At 33.8% G+C, this 15,840-nt stretch overlaps 1 protein-coding gene across 2 annotated transcripts in view; it reads right to left on the bottom strand.

Annotated features, from left to right (window-relative positions):
- The window catches only part of aff3 (AF4/FMR2 family, member 3), a 60,492-nt gene that overhangs the window by 13,420 nt on the left and 31,232 nt on the right, over positions 1 to 15,840 (bottom strand). For both annotated transcript variants that reach the window (XM_056465124.1, XM_056465125.1), the window contains exons 2-4: positions 4,707 to 4,784; positions 4,269 to 4,302; positions 1,106 to 1,163 (exon numbers count right to left, since the gene is read on the bottom strand). In XM_056465124.1, the coding sequence (XP_056321099.1) occupies positions 1,106 to 1,163; positions 4,269 to 4,302; positions 4,707 to 4,784 (170 nt within the window). The remainder of the gene's footprint in view (positions 1 to 1,105; positions 1,164 to 4,268; positions 4,303 to 4,706; positions 4,785 to 15,840) is intronic.

Genomic DNA, 15,840 nt, shown 5'->3' with positions numbered 1-15,840 from the left:
TGTCATAGTGATAACGTCAACACAACATGATTAGATGTTGATATTTGGTTGATTTTAGGTTGTGCTGAAAAGTGATCAAAATCCAATGTCTGATAGATGTCATAGTGATAACGTCCACACAACATGATTAGACGTTGATATTTGGTTGATTTTAGGTTGTGCTGAAAAGTGATCAAAATCCAATGTCTGATAGATGTCATAGTGATAACGTCCACACAACATGATTAGACGTTGATATTTGGTTGATTTTAGGTTGTGCTGAAAAGTGATCAAAATCCAATGTCTGATAGATGTCATAGTGATAACGTCCACACAACATGATTAGACGTTGATATTTGGTTGATTAGAGGTTGGACGTTGGACATTAATGCCAGCCTGACGTTAGGTTATGACGTCAACTCGATTTTCATTTCCAAACAAAATTCAATGTCCCCACGACATTGAGATACGTTGAGGTACAACGTCAATATGATGTCATGTTGACGTCATGTACCTGCAGGGATAGGGACATTTTTAAATGCCGTCATAAGGAAAATAGCCCATAAATAATCAAGAATGAAGTATTTTAAAAATGTAAAACTCCAGAATGCTTTCTGTGAGGATTGGGAAGTCTATGGGAATTTACCATAGCTGTTCAAGTGTGTGTGTGTGTGTGTGTTAAATGTGTGAGTTTGCCTTGAACAGTCCTGCCATATGAGACTATATCACATTACAAGCTTCAAAGTAAAAAAAAAATCATAAACACAGCGCTCTAATGTTGAACAGTGATGTTATTTGACGTTGGAGTGCTGCAGGGCTCCAAACTGCCTTGTTAACCTGCCCTGTAATTAGATACTAACTCAGTGAAGTTTATGAGGTCAGTGAAGCTGGTTAGATTGAACACAAGCCTAACCCTCCTAGTTTTAAACAGCAGTTGGTACACAGTAGTTAAATTCCAGGAAGCCCAATCTAATTATATGTGCTAATATGTGCAGACGTTCAACACCGAGTTGGTTAAAGTCAATTGTTTATGGTGTAATAAAGTTGCCCATGCAGGCAGAGGCAGTTGAAGCAGGACTGGTGCTTGGTTTCTGTGGACGGATCGGGTGTTGTGCGCTCCACTTACGATTTATGAGGGGCCACGAGTGGACGTGAGGGCATCCTCATAGACACACCGTCCCTCGCTGAGAGAGAAATACATCAGCGTTATGGAGCAGCATGTACAAACACTACTATATTTGTACAGCTGGGAAACACGAACAGACACTTTGAAGTAAACATTACACACATAAATTTGGGGATGCACTTATATGTAGATATTGATTGATATTTAATATATTTTGTGTCAATATTGGATATTTAATTGTAAATGTATGCTATATAAAGGGTTTGAAGTCAGTAAGGGTTTTAAAATGAAATCAATACTTTCATATGGAAAAACATATAAATTACTTGTAAGTGACAGCAAAGGTATTTATAATAATACATGCTGTTTTATAGACCATTTTTATTTATAAAAAAATTTAATAAAATAATATATCCAGTCTTTTACAAAATATCATGCAGCACAACAGCTTTTAATAATGATAAGCAGAAAAATTTGCTTCATGATTCTCATGGATCATAAGGCACTGAAGACTGGTGTAATTATGCTGGAAATGTTTATAATCACAGCAATTACTTGCATTTTAAATAATACAATATTTCAAAATATTACTGATTTTATGGTGAGTTTGATGGATCACTCTTTATTTTGATGGTCCGTTTGTTGAATTTAAGTTACATTGCATTTACATACCAACTAATTCTCATTAGATTATAGGGTTAGTGTAAGTTGACGTACTTGCAAAGTTTCTTCTAGTCAGTTAAATGTCTGTTGAAGGAGCAGTATCAGCAGATATTAAGCAGACAGTCTACAAATTGATCATTAAAATAAAGTGTTAGCGTTTGATGAAATGAAGTTAGTCTTGATTATCAGATGAGACGTCAATAACACTAATAATCTTCCAATAATCTTAGTTAGTGTTAGTATTTGAAGAGATGAAACTGATACCTTAAGACAAAGAAACAAATTTGTACTGTTGCAGTTTGTACCTTTAAGGACATGATTTGTACCATGGGAAACCAAAATGTACCTTTGGTTTTTAAAACCTGCAGATACAATATTGTACCGTCATCAAAGGTCTAAATCTATGAAGGGGCCACTACAGTGACATGACACTTAGTACATTAACAGTGTCAAATGTGTTCTTCAAGAACTATTTAAAGGCATTTTGCTTTATCCAAAATGTGTCAATTTATTTTCAGTAATTATAAAACATCAAATACATTTATTAAAATGTTTTTTTTAAGTTTCTTTTTGTGTAAATGCACCTTTTTCGTTTACAGTAAAGAATAAAAAATACTATAACATAAATCAAAAGATCTATTTTTTGCTAAACATTTGACAACACCTTTCACAGAAATGTTACAGAAATACATTCTCCCATCGACAATATAAAATAATTTTCTCTAATTTTCACACAATAATTTACTCTATTTTAAAATAGAAATAGAATTATGGAAAAGTATTGTAATGAGATATGCACAATGTTTAATCAGTTTTACAATACTAAAATGTCTGCATGAACACTTTGCATATGCAAAACTTTTGCCTGCTCATGTGCATAATGTAATATTGGATATCAATAATGAAAATGTATTTATCAGAAAATGCTTACCAAATGTTTATTAAAAATGCCTTAAATGTTTAGTTTACAACCCCTATAGTTTTGTTTTTACCAGTTGTTTTGTTTTATAGAACTTAATAATTCGTGTTTAAGAGTTTCTTTATGCTTTGAAATAATGATTCATGTTTTAATATGGAAATTATTCATAAAATCACTTTGCCTTTCCAGTAATATTTATTTTCATAGATATTGTAATGAAGGAGTTGTCCAACACTTATGTACCTTTCATGAGAACAGTTGTGTTCCTTCATGTCAATTGTACCATAAAAGGTACAATACAGTATCATAAGAGGTCTTTTCTGTACCATATACGGTACAGCTTTTACAAAGGTGTAAAACTGTTCCTTAAGGAACGTCATTTGTACCACCGTGTACCCTTTTTTCTGAGAGTGTACAGTGACCTTTGATTTGGCCCACCTTCTCATCTGGGAAGAGATGAAGAATAATAGGCATGGTTTAGAGGTTTTCATTTTTTAAATCTAATATAACCTTTTGTTTATTTGTTTTACTGTTATAAGTTAACTTAAATTAAATGCTTCAATTAAATCAGATTTAGTTTAAATGTGCACACTTTCACCCGACAGACAAGGACAAATCAAAGCAAAGGCAGATTCTGCTTGACTAGTATATTCATCATTGAACTCCACTGTGTTATAAATATGAATGTTTATGTTAATATTGCAATAGGTTATCATTTTAAATGTACTACTGCATTAGATAATACAATTTAAAGTAATGTTTTCTGTTTATCATTAAATCATCAAAATCATCAAAATATCATTAAATAAATCAGAAAAATTACCCATGGCAACCTTAATGTAATATAGCCTGGTATATTTACCTTCAGCCCACAGCTCTCAGTATTTGGCTTTTGGCCCTTTATACGAAAAAGTTTAGGCATCCCTGATCTATCTAATAATGGCAGTTTATTGTTCATGTAACTTTAAACTAATAGTTTAAATACAATGTTGAATCAGTCAATAATAATTCTTTATATATATATATTTATTTATTAATAATTATTAGTTAGTTTATTAGCTATAACTTTTTCAGCTTATTTTAGTTTAAGTATCAGTGCATCGCTAAAACAGGTGCAGAAAGAGCACCTAATATTAGGTTTCCCAAATAGAAATCGAATAGCATGGCAATATATGCATTACATATATCACATACAAGTTCATATTTAGAGTTCACATATATGTCACAACAAATATATTTGGAAATATTGCAAAAATACACTTTTTGCATGTCACTTACATGTCACTTACATTTTCCCAACCATTAAAATTTACAAACATCTATATGTTCAAATATATTAGATTCAGTAGCTATATGAACACTTATGTTGAATTGGAGCTAATATGTTTGAACATATACTGCATGTCTGTAACTCCAATGGTTGAAAAGAAATGCAAGCAGCCATTTTAAACCCATATAGAAATCTGATATGAAAATATATGTAAAATCCAAATATGAACTTGAATGTCATATATGCAATTTGCGTATATTTTCATACTCCAGAATTCTATATGGGTTCACATATGCATATAGCATGTTTACCATGTCTTTGTCGTCCACTGGGCTGTTTTCCCTCCTGAAAATAACAGAATAAACCAAAACAATCAGACAATCAAGTCAGATACAATCGGATACATACAACACAGAGGGCTGAAATCACAACAGTTAGTCAACAAATTCTCAACATTGTCACGCTGTGTTTAATAACCGCATTGAATCCAGTTTAACCAGTCCACTCTGAAGAACAGCAGTGGAGAGATGCCCTACAACCTGCCTGTATTGTGCTCGGGGCATTGCTAGCTGATTTGCATAACTCTTCTAGTGACTCTGGTGCTAAAACAACAGAATTATGGGTTTATGAATGTGTAAAACCCTGCAATGAGGGAGAGGAGCATAAAGCATAGACCGAGCAGCGGTTGGGCCTTATGCTTGTGAGTCTATCATGCTTTCATGCAGTCTGTAATAAATGGCTGTGCATACCTTTGAGTGGGAGTACAGGAAATGCTGAGTTCCCCCTTCGCCTGGGGGCGGCTGGTAAGGCCAGGACTGGGTCATGTCCTATGGAGGATAACAGACAAAATGACTTAGAAGAGGTTAGGAAAATCAGCTTTCAGAGTCAGGGTCAAGATCATCCATGCAACTTAAACAATGTAAATGTTTGCTGTGATTTTACCAGTAAAAATGTATAAATGCTACAATAGCAATCTGTCAGTTAACAGCAATTTTCCTTACTATATACAATCATTAACTGTAAACTCACTTTCTCTGAATTCTCTGCATGATGCTTAACTTTTTTTTGTTGACCTTGCTATCTGGCTATTTTTTCTCATCAGTTACATTAAAGGTTCATGCTAATCTAATGCAGGGGTTCCCAAAATTTTCAGCCTGTGACCCCCAATTTTCTCAAATGTGATTATAAATATACAAACATCACATTTCAATGGCGCACGTACACCAATAGGCCAATAAAAACATGAGCATACAACATAAAAACTGCAAACAGTCTAACGCTGTAAAAAATGCTGGGTTCCAGACAATCAATTTGTGTTGGGACAACATGAAGGAATTAGGGTTAGCTTATTAGTTTTCACAAATTACTAGATTGAACATAAAACAATTAAGTTGTCGCAAAAAAAAACTCTCAAGAATTGAATTGTTTCAGCTCATTTTAACCTCTTCGGACCCTGTGTCCATTACAATGGACATCACATATATCAGCCCATGGTTTTTTGTAGTTCCTGAGCATTTCATCTAATTTGAAGCTTGCAGTCCATGAGAGTGGACGATTATCATCCTATCAAAGGACGGTAAGGCTCTGAATGTTGTAATTTGAAAAAAATCCACTACACTGAAAAGCAGCATGGCATTACTTTACTCCAGACACAGACGTAAGCCGCATTTACAATGTTTTTCTTAAGATTTATTGATATGTTTGACAATATTTCATAGATTGTTTGTAAAAAAGACGGATTACACTTACTATTCATTCATTTTCTTTTCACTTAGTCCCTTTATTAATCTGGGGTCGCCACAGCGGTATGAACCGCCAACTTATCCAGCATTTGTTTTACGCAGCGGATTGCCCTTTTAGGTGCAACCCATCACTGGGAAACATCCATACACACTCAGTCACACATTTACTACGGACAATTTAGCTTATTCAGTTCATCTATAGTGCATATCTTTGGACTTGTGGGGGAAACCGGAGCACCCAGAGGAAACCTACGTGAACATGCCAGCTCCACACAGAAATGCCAACTGACCCAGCCAAGGCTTGAACCAGCTACCTTCGTGCTGTGAGGCGAACATGCTACCCACTGCGCCGCCGTGTTGCCCAATTACACTTACTAATTAAAGCTTAAAATCTTTTGTAAGATTGCATGTTTTAGATGAGGGTTTTTTCAAATATGTTTGATGAAAAACTACATCAATGTACTGATTCATTGCTGAAACAATTTCATATGCAGAATATACATATCTTGAAATTCTAGAACATATAGCAGATGGAAAGATCTCAGATGTGGACATTATGTGGAGTGATGAGGAAAATGAAGAAACAAGGTGCAATCTATACAACAAATACCTCAAAATGAAAGTAAAGATCTTACAATCTTAATGTTTGGGATTTTGAAAATAAATGTCAAGATTATACCAGTAATCATCTTTGTTTATTGGTATCATTTTCGGGAATTTAAATAAGTAGTTTGAGCAAACAGAAAACATCGCTGTTGTTTATTTGTGTGTGTACCATATCATTTTCTGATAGTCATTTATTAATTTGTTTAATTAACCTCACTAATGAGACTAGGCACAATGTTTACAATCTTGTCAATCTTAACTACAATCTTAACAATCAAGTCAATCTCGGTTTAATTTTGGAGACCACCACTCGGAGATCATCCTCCGTGATCATTTGTGGCCTGCTTTTATTTTCAATGTATGTGAGTTCTGTAAAGCATCTCTCGTGTGCATCTAATGTTGTTAAACACTGTTTATTGCATTAACCTTGTGCTGAGTGTTACCATCATGGTGTTGTGTGAATGACACAGAGTGCCTTACACATTTAAATATGCTTCACTGCTATAAAAAATAGCTGTTTGTTTTGACTTTTTTTGTGAGCTTTTAGCAGCACCTGCTGTCAGTCGTTTTTTTCGTCTGTATTTAAAAAAGGTACAACATGTAGATGTAAAGTTTTTAATATGTAGAAATATTAACATTGTATAAATTAAAAAGACAGTATTTTACTATAACATTTTTCTACTCTATTTATATAGGTCAAATTCTGGCAACCACAGCTGCCAGTTTTTAGAATAAATTAATATTGCAATGGTTTGCCATAAATGAGTGATTTTTGTAAATGAAAAGACTTTTCAGCACATCAGGAAATGTTTCATTTCAACTCACATCTCTGAGTGAACATGCTGGTTTTCTTGTTCAATGGTGAGCCATTTTAGGAAAATAATAAGATAATAACTTAAGTTTGTTTCAAGAGTTTTTGTTTTTCTGATTGTGTTTGATATGATATACCAGCAGGACAAACTGGTGGTGACATTAATTAATTTATGTTTTGGATTGTTTACATGATTATATCATCTATTTTGTTTTTGTGATGCTATCTTTTCCTTGAAATAATGTGAATTTATTAAGCTGTTTGTACACTCCCGATCAAATTATTAAGGTGAAAAATGACGAGTATTCAATTTTTGCGCTGGTGTATTAAAACCAGGTTGTAAGTTTCAAAATGTTAATAGAAGAAATGAAGGAAGTGACAAAGGAGAGAGTGCAGGTAATGTATAGAAAACTGAATTGAAACTCAAACAGATGTTAATCAGCTGATTCATTTATTCATTTTCTTTTCGGCCTAGTCCCTTAGTCCCTGAGGTCACCACAGCGGAATGAACCGCCAACTTATCTAGCAACTTATCTGTTTTACGCAGCGGATGCCCTTCCTGCCGCAACCCATCACTGGGAAACACCCACACACTCTCATTCACACTCATACACTAAGTTTAGTTCACCCAATTCACCGATACCGCATGTCTTTGGACTGTGGGGGAAACCGGAGCACCCGGAGGAAACCAACACGAACACGGGGAGATCATTAAAACTCCACACAGAAATGCCAACTGACCCAGCCGAGGCTCGAACCAGCCACCTTCTTGCTGTGAGGTGACAGCACCACCAACTGCGCCACCACGTCGCCCTAATTAGCTAATCAAAAAACCATATGACATATGTCGGGTTTACAATTTTTTCAAGTATTGTATCGCACATAGAATATTGCATTATTTAGCACATCACATTTTTCTTGGATATCACACAAGACTAAAGCAATATTTTAGGATGGTGTGCATCGAGATTGATCCACTGGTAATCCAATCACATGTTCTGTTGTTATGAGTTTTTGTTGTTGCTGTTGTGCATCAATGATGGGATTTTCATGCAGATTTATCTTAATCCAATAACCTGCATTAAAAGTATGCATTAATATGCATTCAAAGTATGCATAGGTTAAATCTGATGAGGAAATTTGCGGTGTCTGTGATGACGCTGATGTGTTTTGGAACATAAAATCATTACAGAGGTTTTTTTAATAAATTCACATCATTTATCATCTGCATTTTGTACCAAACCATGTTTTCTTTCTTAGGATCAACAAAAGTTTAAACACACAGAACACCCCATTAAATTACATCCAACATACTGGCAGTGGTATTGATTTGAAATTCCAGTAACCACCAAAAATGTCATTTTCTGAGTTTTACTCATAATTGCAGCAGGTTTGGAGAAGTAAGGTTTCAGTTTGATGCAGTATATTACTAAACATCCATTGTAAATAGACTCGATGACCAAACACTGCAGTTATTACAGAAGGAGTTACAGTATTTGTAAGGTTTTCAGAATTGCAGAAGTTATTGACATTTATTATAATGTGTGTGTTTAAAAGCATTGAAAAGAAAAGAGTTTAAAACAGTTTAAAATAAAACAGTTATTGTGTAATCTGCATCTGTTTTGGTGTGTGTGAGAGAGAGAGAGAGAGAGAGAGAGAGAGAAGAAAGTTTGTGTTTTGCACAGAACAGGAAACAAGCTTATGAAAAAGGTTATCAACTTCGATAATCATTAGGGAAACAGATGTACAGTCTTTCACTCATTACAAGCTAAAATGAAATGCTCATGAGTCAACGACGTACATTTATATGAGTGTAAAACCTTCTCAGTTTTTAAAATAAATGATGCATGACTGACTGTCAGTAGAACATGTTACAGTGGTATATTTGATTTTGAATGATTCTGCATTAGGATTGCAAATCCAGCATGATTGCTAATTTGGCCAGTGAAACATTCAGTGCTCAGCATAATTGAGTACAGCCCATTTTGAAAATGAATATTTTTCTCCATTTCTCAGTGATTATAGGCAATGTATTATGGTGCATTTAAACAAAACAGATTTATTAAACAGATATATTTATTAAAATCATATTTTAGTCACCAAACATATTTAGAAATTGAAAGACAATGCAATTCATTTCAAACTAAATATTGCAAAAAATATTACAACCTACAAAATTTCAACTACATTTTTTTCTTCTTCTTTTTTTGTTGTTGCTTCTCTTGATTTCCTCTTTTGTAAAATTTGTATTTAACATTTTTCTATAACATATACATTTGGGTGTACTAGTTTTTGGAAAGATAAGCTCCAGATTTGGCTATATCTCATGTATATGACAGATATAATGTTGTACAGCTTCCCATTAAAATATGAATTTAAAAGATAGATATGTGAAGGGTGTACTTAAATATGCTGAGCACTGTAAAGGCAACATAAATCAATAAAACTGTTCATCCTTTCTTTCTAATTTTGGTCAAGCTTGCAGATGAGACAAAGTTGCAGTTTCAGTAGAGTAAGAATGGTCAAACAGCAATATGTTCTTAATTTCAATATTTTCATCACCTCACAAATACAATACTCATGCTTTGAACCTGAGAATGACCTACCTAAAATACACAATTGTAGCACAATTTGCATGCAAAAGGGCCATTTTGTGTTATCAGAAGTGTAGTGATATATGAACTGCATGTTTCAAACCAAAAGCTGTATGTTGGTCAGCAGGACAAAGCTGTGTGTGATCAACTTGAGCATTCTGTGAAATCTTTTGCATGCACTAGTATTGGTCTGAAGACATAATATGTCTAAAGACAATGACACAAAAACGACATGCATTTTACACAGAACCAGAATCAAAGAAAAGGAGCTCTACAAATTGTGGGACAACAAGTTAACCAATTGAAATACCTTGGAGTAATCATATAAAATCAGAATACCGAAGAACCAGAGATACAAAGCAGGATAAACTCAGCAAATAAATGTTTGTGTGCATGCAACCGAATACTCTCATCAAAATCCTTGTCACATAGAACAAAAATTAGACTACACACATCAATCATTTGCCCAGCAATACTGCATGGATCTGAGACATGGAGACTAAGAAAGAAAGAAGAGAAAAAGCTTAAGAATAAATAAAGTAATAAGAAAGATATACTACTTTATAAGATATAGGGCCTACTTGGGAACAAGGAGAATGGAGAAGGAAAGACAATATAGATTAGGGACCTCTTCAATAGTGCAGACATAATAAGTGAAATAAAGTGTAGAAGGATCCGATGGGCTGGACATGTATTGAGGAGAGGAGAAGAATGCCGACTGAAGAAGGTGATGAAATCTAATCCTAAAGGAAGATGACCCTGTGGAATACTGAAACAAAGATGGTGGAATCAAGTAAAGGTGGACATGGAGAGGATTTGAGCTACGGAAGAAGATGTGGAGAATCGATCGGACTGGAGTTTTGTTAGTGCGGCTGAATATCAACTTCGATATAAATGACCTTGGGAGTAAGTAAGTATTAAAATTGTTCAAACCATTGAGCACTGATAAATGCAGGTAAAATAAATAAAACTAATCCGAAAAATGTATATAGTTTAAGACGAGACCTGCTATGTTGTTTAGTAGTCTCAGTCCTTAAAACTTTGTCTGTAAAGCTTTATTTTTTATTAACTGATTTAGTATACCAAGTCACAGCAAAAACACTGTCTCTTTAAATCCAAACGTGTCACAATCCCTGAAGAAGGCTTCAAATTTAGTTTCTGAATTGGACACTCTCAAGAAAAGAAGAAGAAAAAACATCTGTTTGCTTTTATCCTGTTTTACTGCGCTCATATGACACTGCAGTTCTTCATCATCATAAAAGTTTAATATCTGCTTGCATTTTAAAGCTTTGTCAGCTTGACTTAAGCACACTACGTTCTGAGTGCACACATTCAAAAGAAGGTAAAAGCCATCTGTCAGAAGGTGCAAATTCTGTGAGTATTAAACTTCCCCTTAGACTCTTGAAAGTGCGCTTAAACTGTCAAATACATGCAAGGTTGTGTTACAAACACGCAAAGTTCACATTAACAGAGTTGCTTATGGCTGTGAACGCAAACATCTGGGAAAGAATTATTAGATCTGTGAAGGTTTATGTTAGATCTGTGTATTTAAATGACAGCGGAGTAATATTGTACCTGCTGTTTTCTATGCTGTTAATGTGAATCAAATTACCAAAGAAAAATGAAGACAGAGTTCCCACTCTAAACCAAATAGCATGTCTTTTCCCTGACTAAAAAGGTGAATTTTCATGACTTATGATGAATAAAAAAAGAGGAAACTGTTATTTCCCTCAGGAATCTTGCTATTCTGTGATTGTTGAATTTAACACAAAATTAAGCAAATGGCGTACAATTTAGAGAAGCTTGCACTTTTTAAATTCCTGCAAATATCATTTGGCAAGCAAGGCACTGTTCAAATTCCTTCTCTACCATCTGCATTGTTTTATATTGAATTGCATTATATTTGCATATTGAAATGTGCGATACCTTGAGTTGCTATAGACAAGCCACACAGCTGTGTGATTCACTTTAGATGCGTCTTGTGATGCATCATTGCAACACACATTCAGCCAAAGCCTATTTGAACAAGGCTATAAGTTCATCGTATACTGTAGATTGCAAAAAGTAATCTAACACGATTTTTCTCAATTTATTTTCCCATATTAGCAGTTTTGTTTATTTTGATCATGTAGAGTCATTCATGTATCAAATATAATGCAGGAGGTTTAATATGATTAAGAGGTAAAAATGTTCTCTCTTTGTATCTTTCAGTTTTCCCTTTATATAAATTATAGAGACCAATTGTGATTGAGGTCAAAAATGTAATGAAGAACTAAGTTGTCTAAATTTGTGTATATTTTCAAAGCAAAACAAAATAACAAATGCTGAAATATTGGCATATGTTTTGAGAAAATTCACTGCCAAATCAGTCTTTTTTAGACCACATTAATCTGATTTTTTCTTTGACAAAAAGTATGAACTCCATGACTTTAAATGTCTGGAATAGACCTTTAAAAAGTCTATGATATTCCAGAAATTCCATGACCTGTAGGAGCCCTGTGAAGAACACGTTTCTTTAATGAAGTGATTCTGACTGATCTGTGCTAATGCAGGTTTGTGACATCACAGTAGGGGGAATCTTGAACAGCACATTTTAGACACTGCATCATTTATGTGGAGCATTTGTACTATTATATGCTGCTTGTTAAGAGACTGTAGATACACATCACTCAAACACCATGTAAAAGTGAATTTTGATTAATATAAATTCCTATTAAATATTGAACCTTAACTAATTTTAGTGATTTAGTTATTTTTCTGCATCACATTTATATTAGCTATCTGAGCATAGTGCAAAGTCATTTTGTGGCCATATTTGCAACACTTTTGGGTAGTTCATCCAAAACCAGCATAGTTCTGCATAGTACACTTAGATCAGATATAAAAGTCCATTTATGCATTTGGTATAAGCTTTTTACTTACAATAATGAACAATTCTTTTTTAGACTAACACGGTTAAATAGTTACCGTGATTCAAGATGTAACAGAAGACTGTCTTCAGAAATAAGTTTGTTATGCTGGTTGAAAGTCTCTTTACATCCTGATTAGTCATTAAATTAAGTGGTCAAATGTATTTATATGCATTTAACACTTTGTGGAAGATAGGACCAAGATAGGAAGAAGAAAGTTTGTCCAATCAAAGTGTACATTCCAAACATTATGATAGGTTGTCCTATACATGGCTGTAAAAGTATGTAATTGCATACCTCTGTGCACTCTGTTTGTGCAGAAAGGAACAAAGTCAAATGTAAAGATTTTTAACACACATAAATTGCACTGTATAATATACACACTGTTAATGATTTTTGTAAATGACAGTATTTAACTGTAAAATGAACTGTATTTTACTGTAGGACAGTTTTACGGTATGTTATTGTATTTTAAAGTTGCATTTTTCAAAATTACTGTATATTTACAGTAAAGATGTATATACAATTGTGTAAATACACATAGAGCAAGATAAATGGTGCTGTGAATATCGATACAGTATTTTTACTGTAATTAATTTACAGTAAGTTACTGGCGAACTGCTGCCAGTATGTTACTGTAGATTCTACAGGAAATTGTTAACAACAATTCAATTATCATATGCATACTTTGTAGACATTATCAGATTTTGTGATATTCAAAAAACATAGCATAAAGTGTTAGATGACTGTATCCAAAAGGTTAAGAACCAAAGGTCACATTTGAAGTCTTAACACACTACCCAAGTCTTTCACTTTCAAACTATAGGATAAGCACCAGTATTTCTAGTAGCACTGCAGTTCAATATATCCTGTTGTATATCTTCTGCTGAGCAAGATATTTCTAGAAAACATACATTATACACATCAGTCGTTTTCCTAGCCTGTAGCAATATTTCAACAACACACTCCTCCCTCCAGAGCCTTTCCACTCGTCCACCTGCTTCATTATCTCTCTCGCCGCCTTCAGTCACTAAGGATTCACCTCTCTCCTCCAACAACAAGGCTTCCCAGGTGAACCTGAATCTGCCTCCCTCTATCTCTAAGCATGTCCCTCTTACTCTTCTGTCTGAAAACACTCTTCAGATGCTTTGAAACAACCAGAGCCAATCTACAACACTTCATAATAAAAAACAACTCGCTCTCCTTTTAGGCTTTTACTGATTAAAACTACTAAACATACAGAATATAGAAACAAATATCACTTTTATGATTGATTTGATTGTTATGCAAGAATTTATTTTTTTAAAAATGATGATGATTTTATTATTAAAATATTTTGGATGGAGGTGTTAAAATTACGTACAGTCACACCAATTGAAGGTATTTGGTTAATAAAATGGGTTTTATTTGACTCAGAGCTGGACTTCTATAACATTAGATCCATATAAACAAAAAATATTCACTGGATTTACTCAATTGTCAATATTTCATAACCGTAGAATGTGAATGTGGAATTTCTACAATTGAAACAGTAACAAAATTAAAAACCTGCATTTTTACACTTTATTTTGATGGTCCCCTTTATAAGAAGAGACATTGCAACTATACATAATTACTACTATATCTACTATATATTAAAATCTGTTCAAAGATAGTAGGAAAGCCTCTTAAGAAATTATATGACCGTTCGTATTACAAGAACTTGACAAGGTTGGCAGGAACATCATTTCGAACCCAGGTCATGTGTTAAATGAATAATTTATACCATTAAAGTCTAATCGTGGATTTAGAGTGCCAAGTTTTAATAAAGTGACAGTAAAAAGTCATTTGTACATCAGGCTGTCTTGGAGCTGAATAATGTGTAAAACAAACTATTTTGTTTTTTTGCATGTCTTTGTCTCTTTGTGAGGAGTATTTATCATGCTGTTATGCAAGAAAAATTTCAGATGCAAGTCTGACAATAAAGTATTGTATTGTATTGTATTGTTGTATTGTTATACAATGTAAAAAATATCCATTAATTACAGTTGTTCTCAGTTGCTTGGTACATTTCTCAGATCAGAATTAAAATTTAGCAAAACAGTAAGTGCATTTCTCAAAACAACATGTACCAATAGCAAAACATCATGGATTACCTGCAAAAGCGAGTCTCTTATTCAAAATCCTTAGTTCATATCTCAAGACTAAATTTCTGTGTCAATGAACATGTCAGTTCCATCAGAATTAAAAGTCCTTATGTCACTGTGTATGGATAAGACAGTAAAAGTACTTAGTCATGTTGTCAATATAACAGTGTGTGCTCTGGAGAGGTGTTCTGATATAAAATATGGGGTTTTTTTATTTTGTTTTTGCTCTTTGTACTGTCATTTCTTGGCAGATTATGTCATTGTGTTACAGAAAGGAAAAGACAACACTGCATAACACAAAGAAAAAACAAAACAAAAGTAGAAATGTCTCTTTTAAGATTCACATGTGAGAAATTTACTAATTGTATACCGGTTTAAAAAAAAAAGTCTAATGGAAATGTATAGAAAAATTCATTATGACGAAGTATTATGACAACTTGTTCAGCCATTTTGCATATTAAGACTTATGCTATAAACAAATGATTAAATGTTATGGGGGGTGAGACTATTCAACAGAAGCCAAAAAATAAAAATAAAAAATACATTTTGATTAACCTGACATAAGCAACTGATAATGTAGGAAAGAGCAGAGAGTTGCACACAATCAATTGCATGGCTGTACAAAAGCATTTGCAACTTGTTCAAAGGAATGAGAAACTGATTTTCTGATGTCCACAACTGACACAATAAAGTGAAGATTAAACAGGTGGTTTTAAGAATTTTAATTCTGATCTGAGAAATGTACCAAAATGACTGAGACTAGAAGTGTTTACCGTTTATTTACGGTTGTGGGTTGCATTATGGGAGCTTACAGTTTTTCTTGTTTGTTTTGACTTGGTTAAAGAAACTAGGATTCACTCCATTTTCCTCATCACTATCCCAGCAGAGCAGAAGACATGTCTTGCAAATGTGTAAACCCTCTCATTGGATTGACACATTTCCCCCAACATTTTTCAAAACAGTTATCACAGGCGTCATTCAAGCAGTCCAAACCCCATTGTTTTAGCTATGGTAACCAAACAGAAACCATCTATTCCTAACTATTAGAAACTATCAAGATGAGTATGAAATCTCTAAAGCACCGGTTTGACACTC

The sequence above is a fragment of the Danio aesculapii genome, chromosome 9 (genome assembly GCF_903798145.1).
Source record: "Danio aesculapii chromosome 9, fDanAes4.1, whole genome shotgun sequence".
Taxonomy (NCBI): domain Eukaryota; kingdom Metazoa; phylum Chordata; class Actinopteri; order Cypriniformes; family Danionidae; genus Danio; species Danio aesculapii.
The sequence above is the reverse complement of the archived record's forward strand: the minus strand, read 5'-3'. Positions and strand labels throughout refer to the sequence as shown.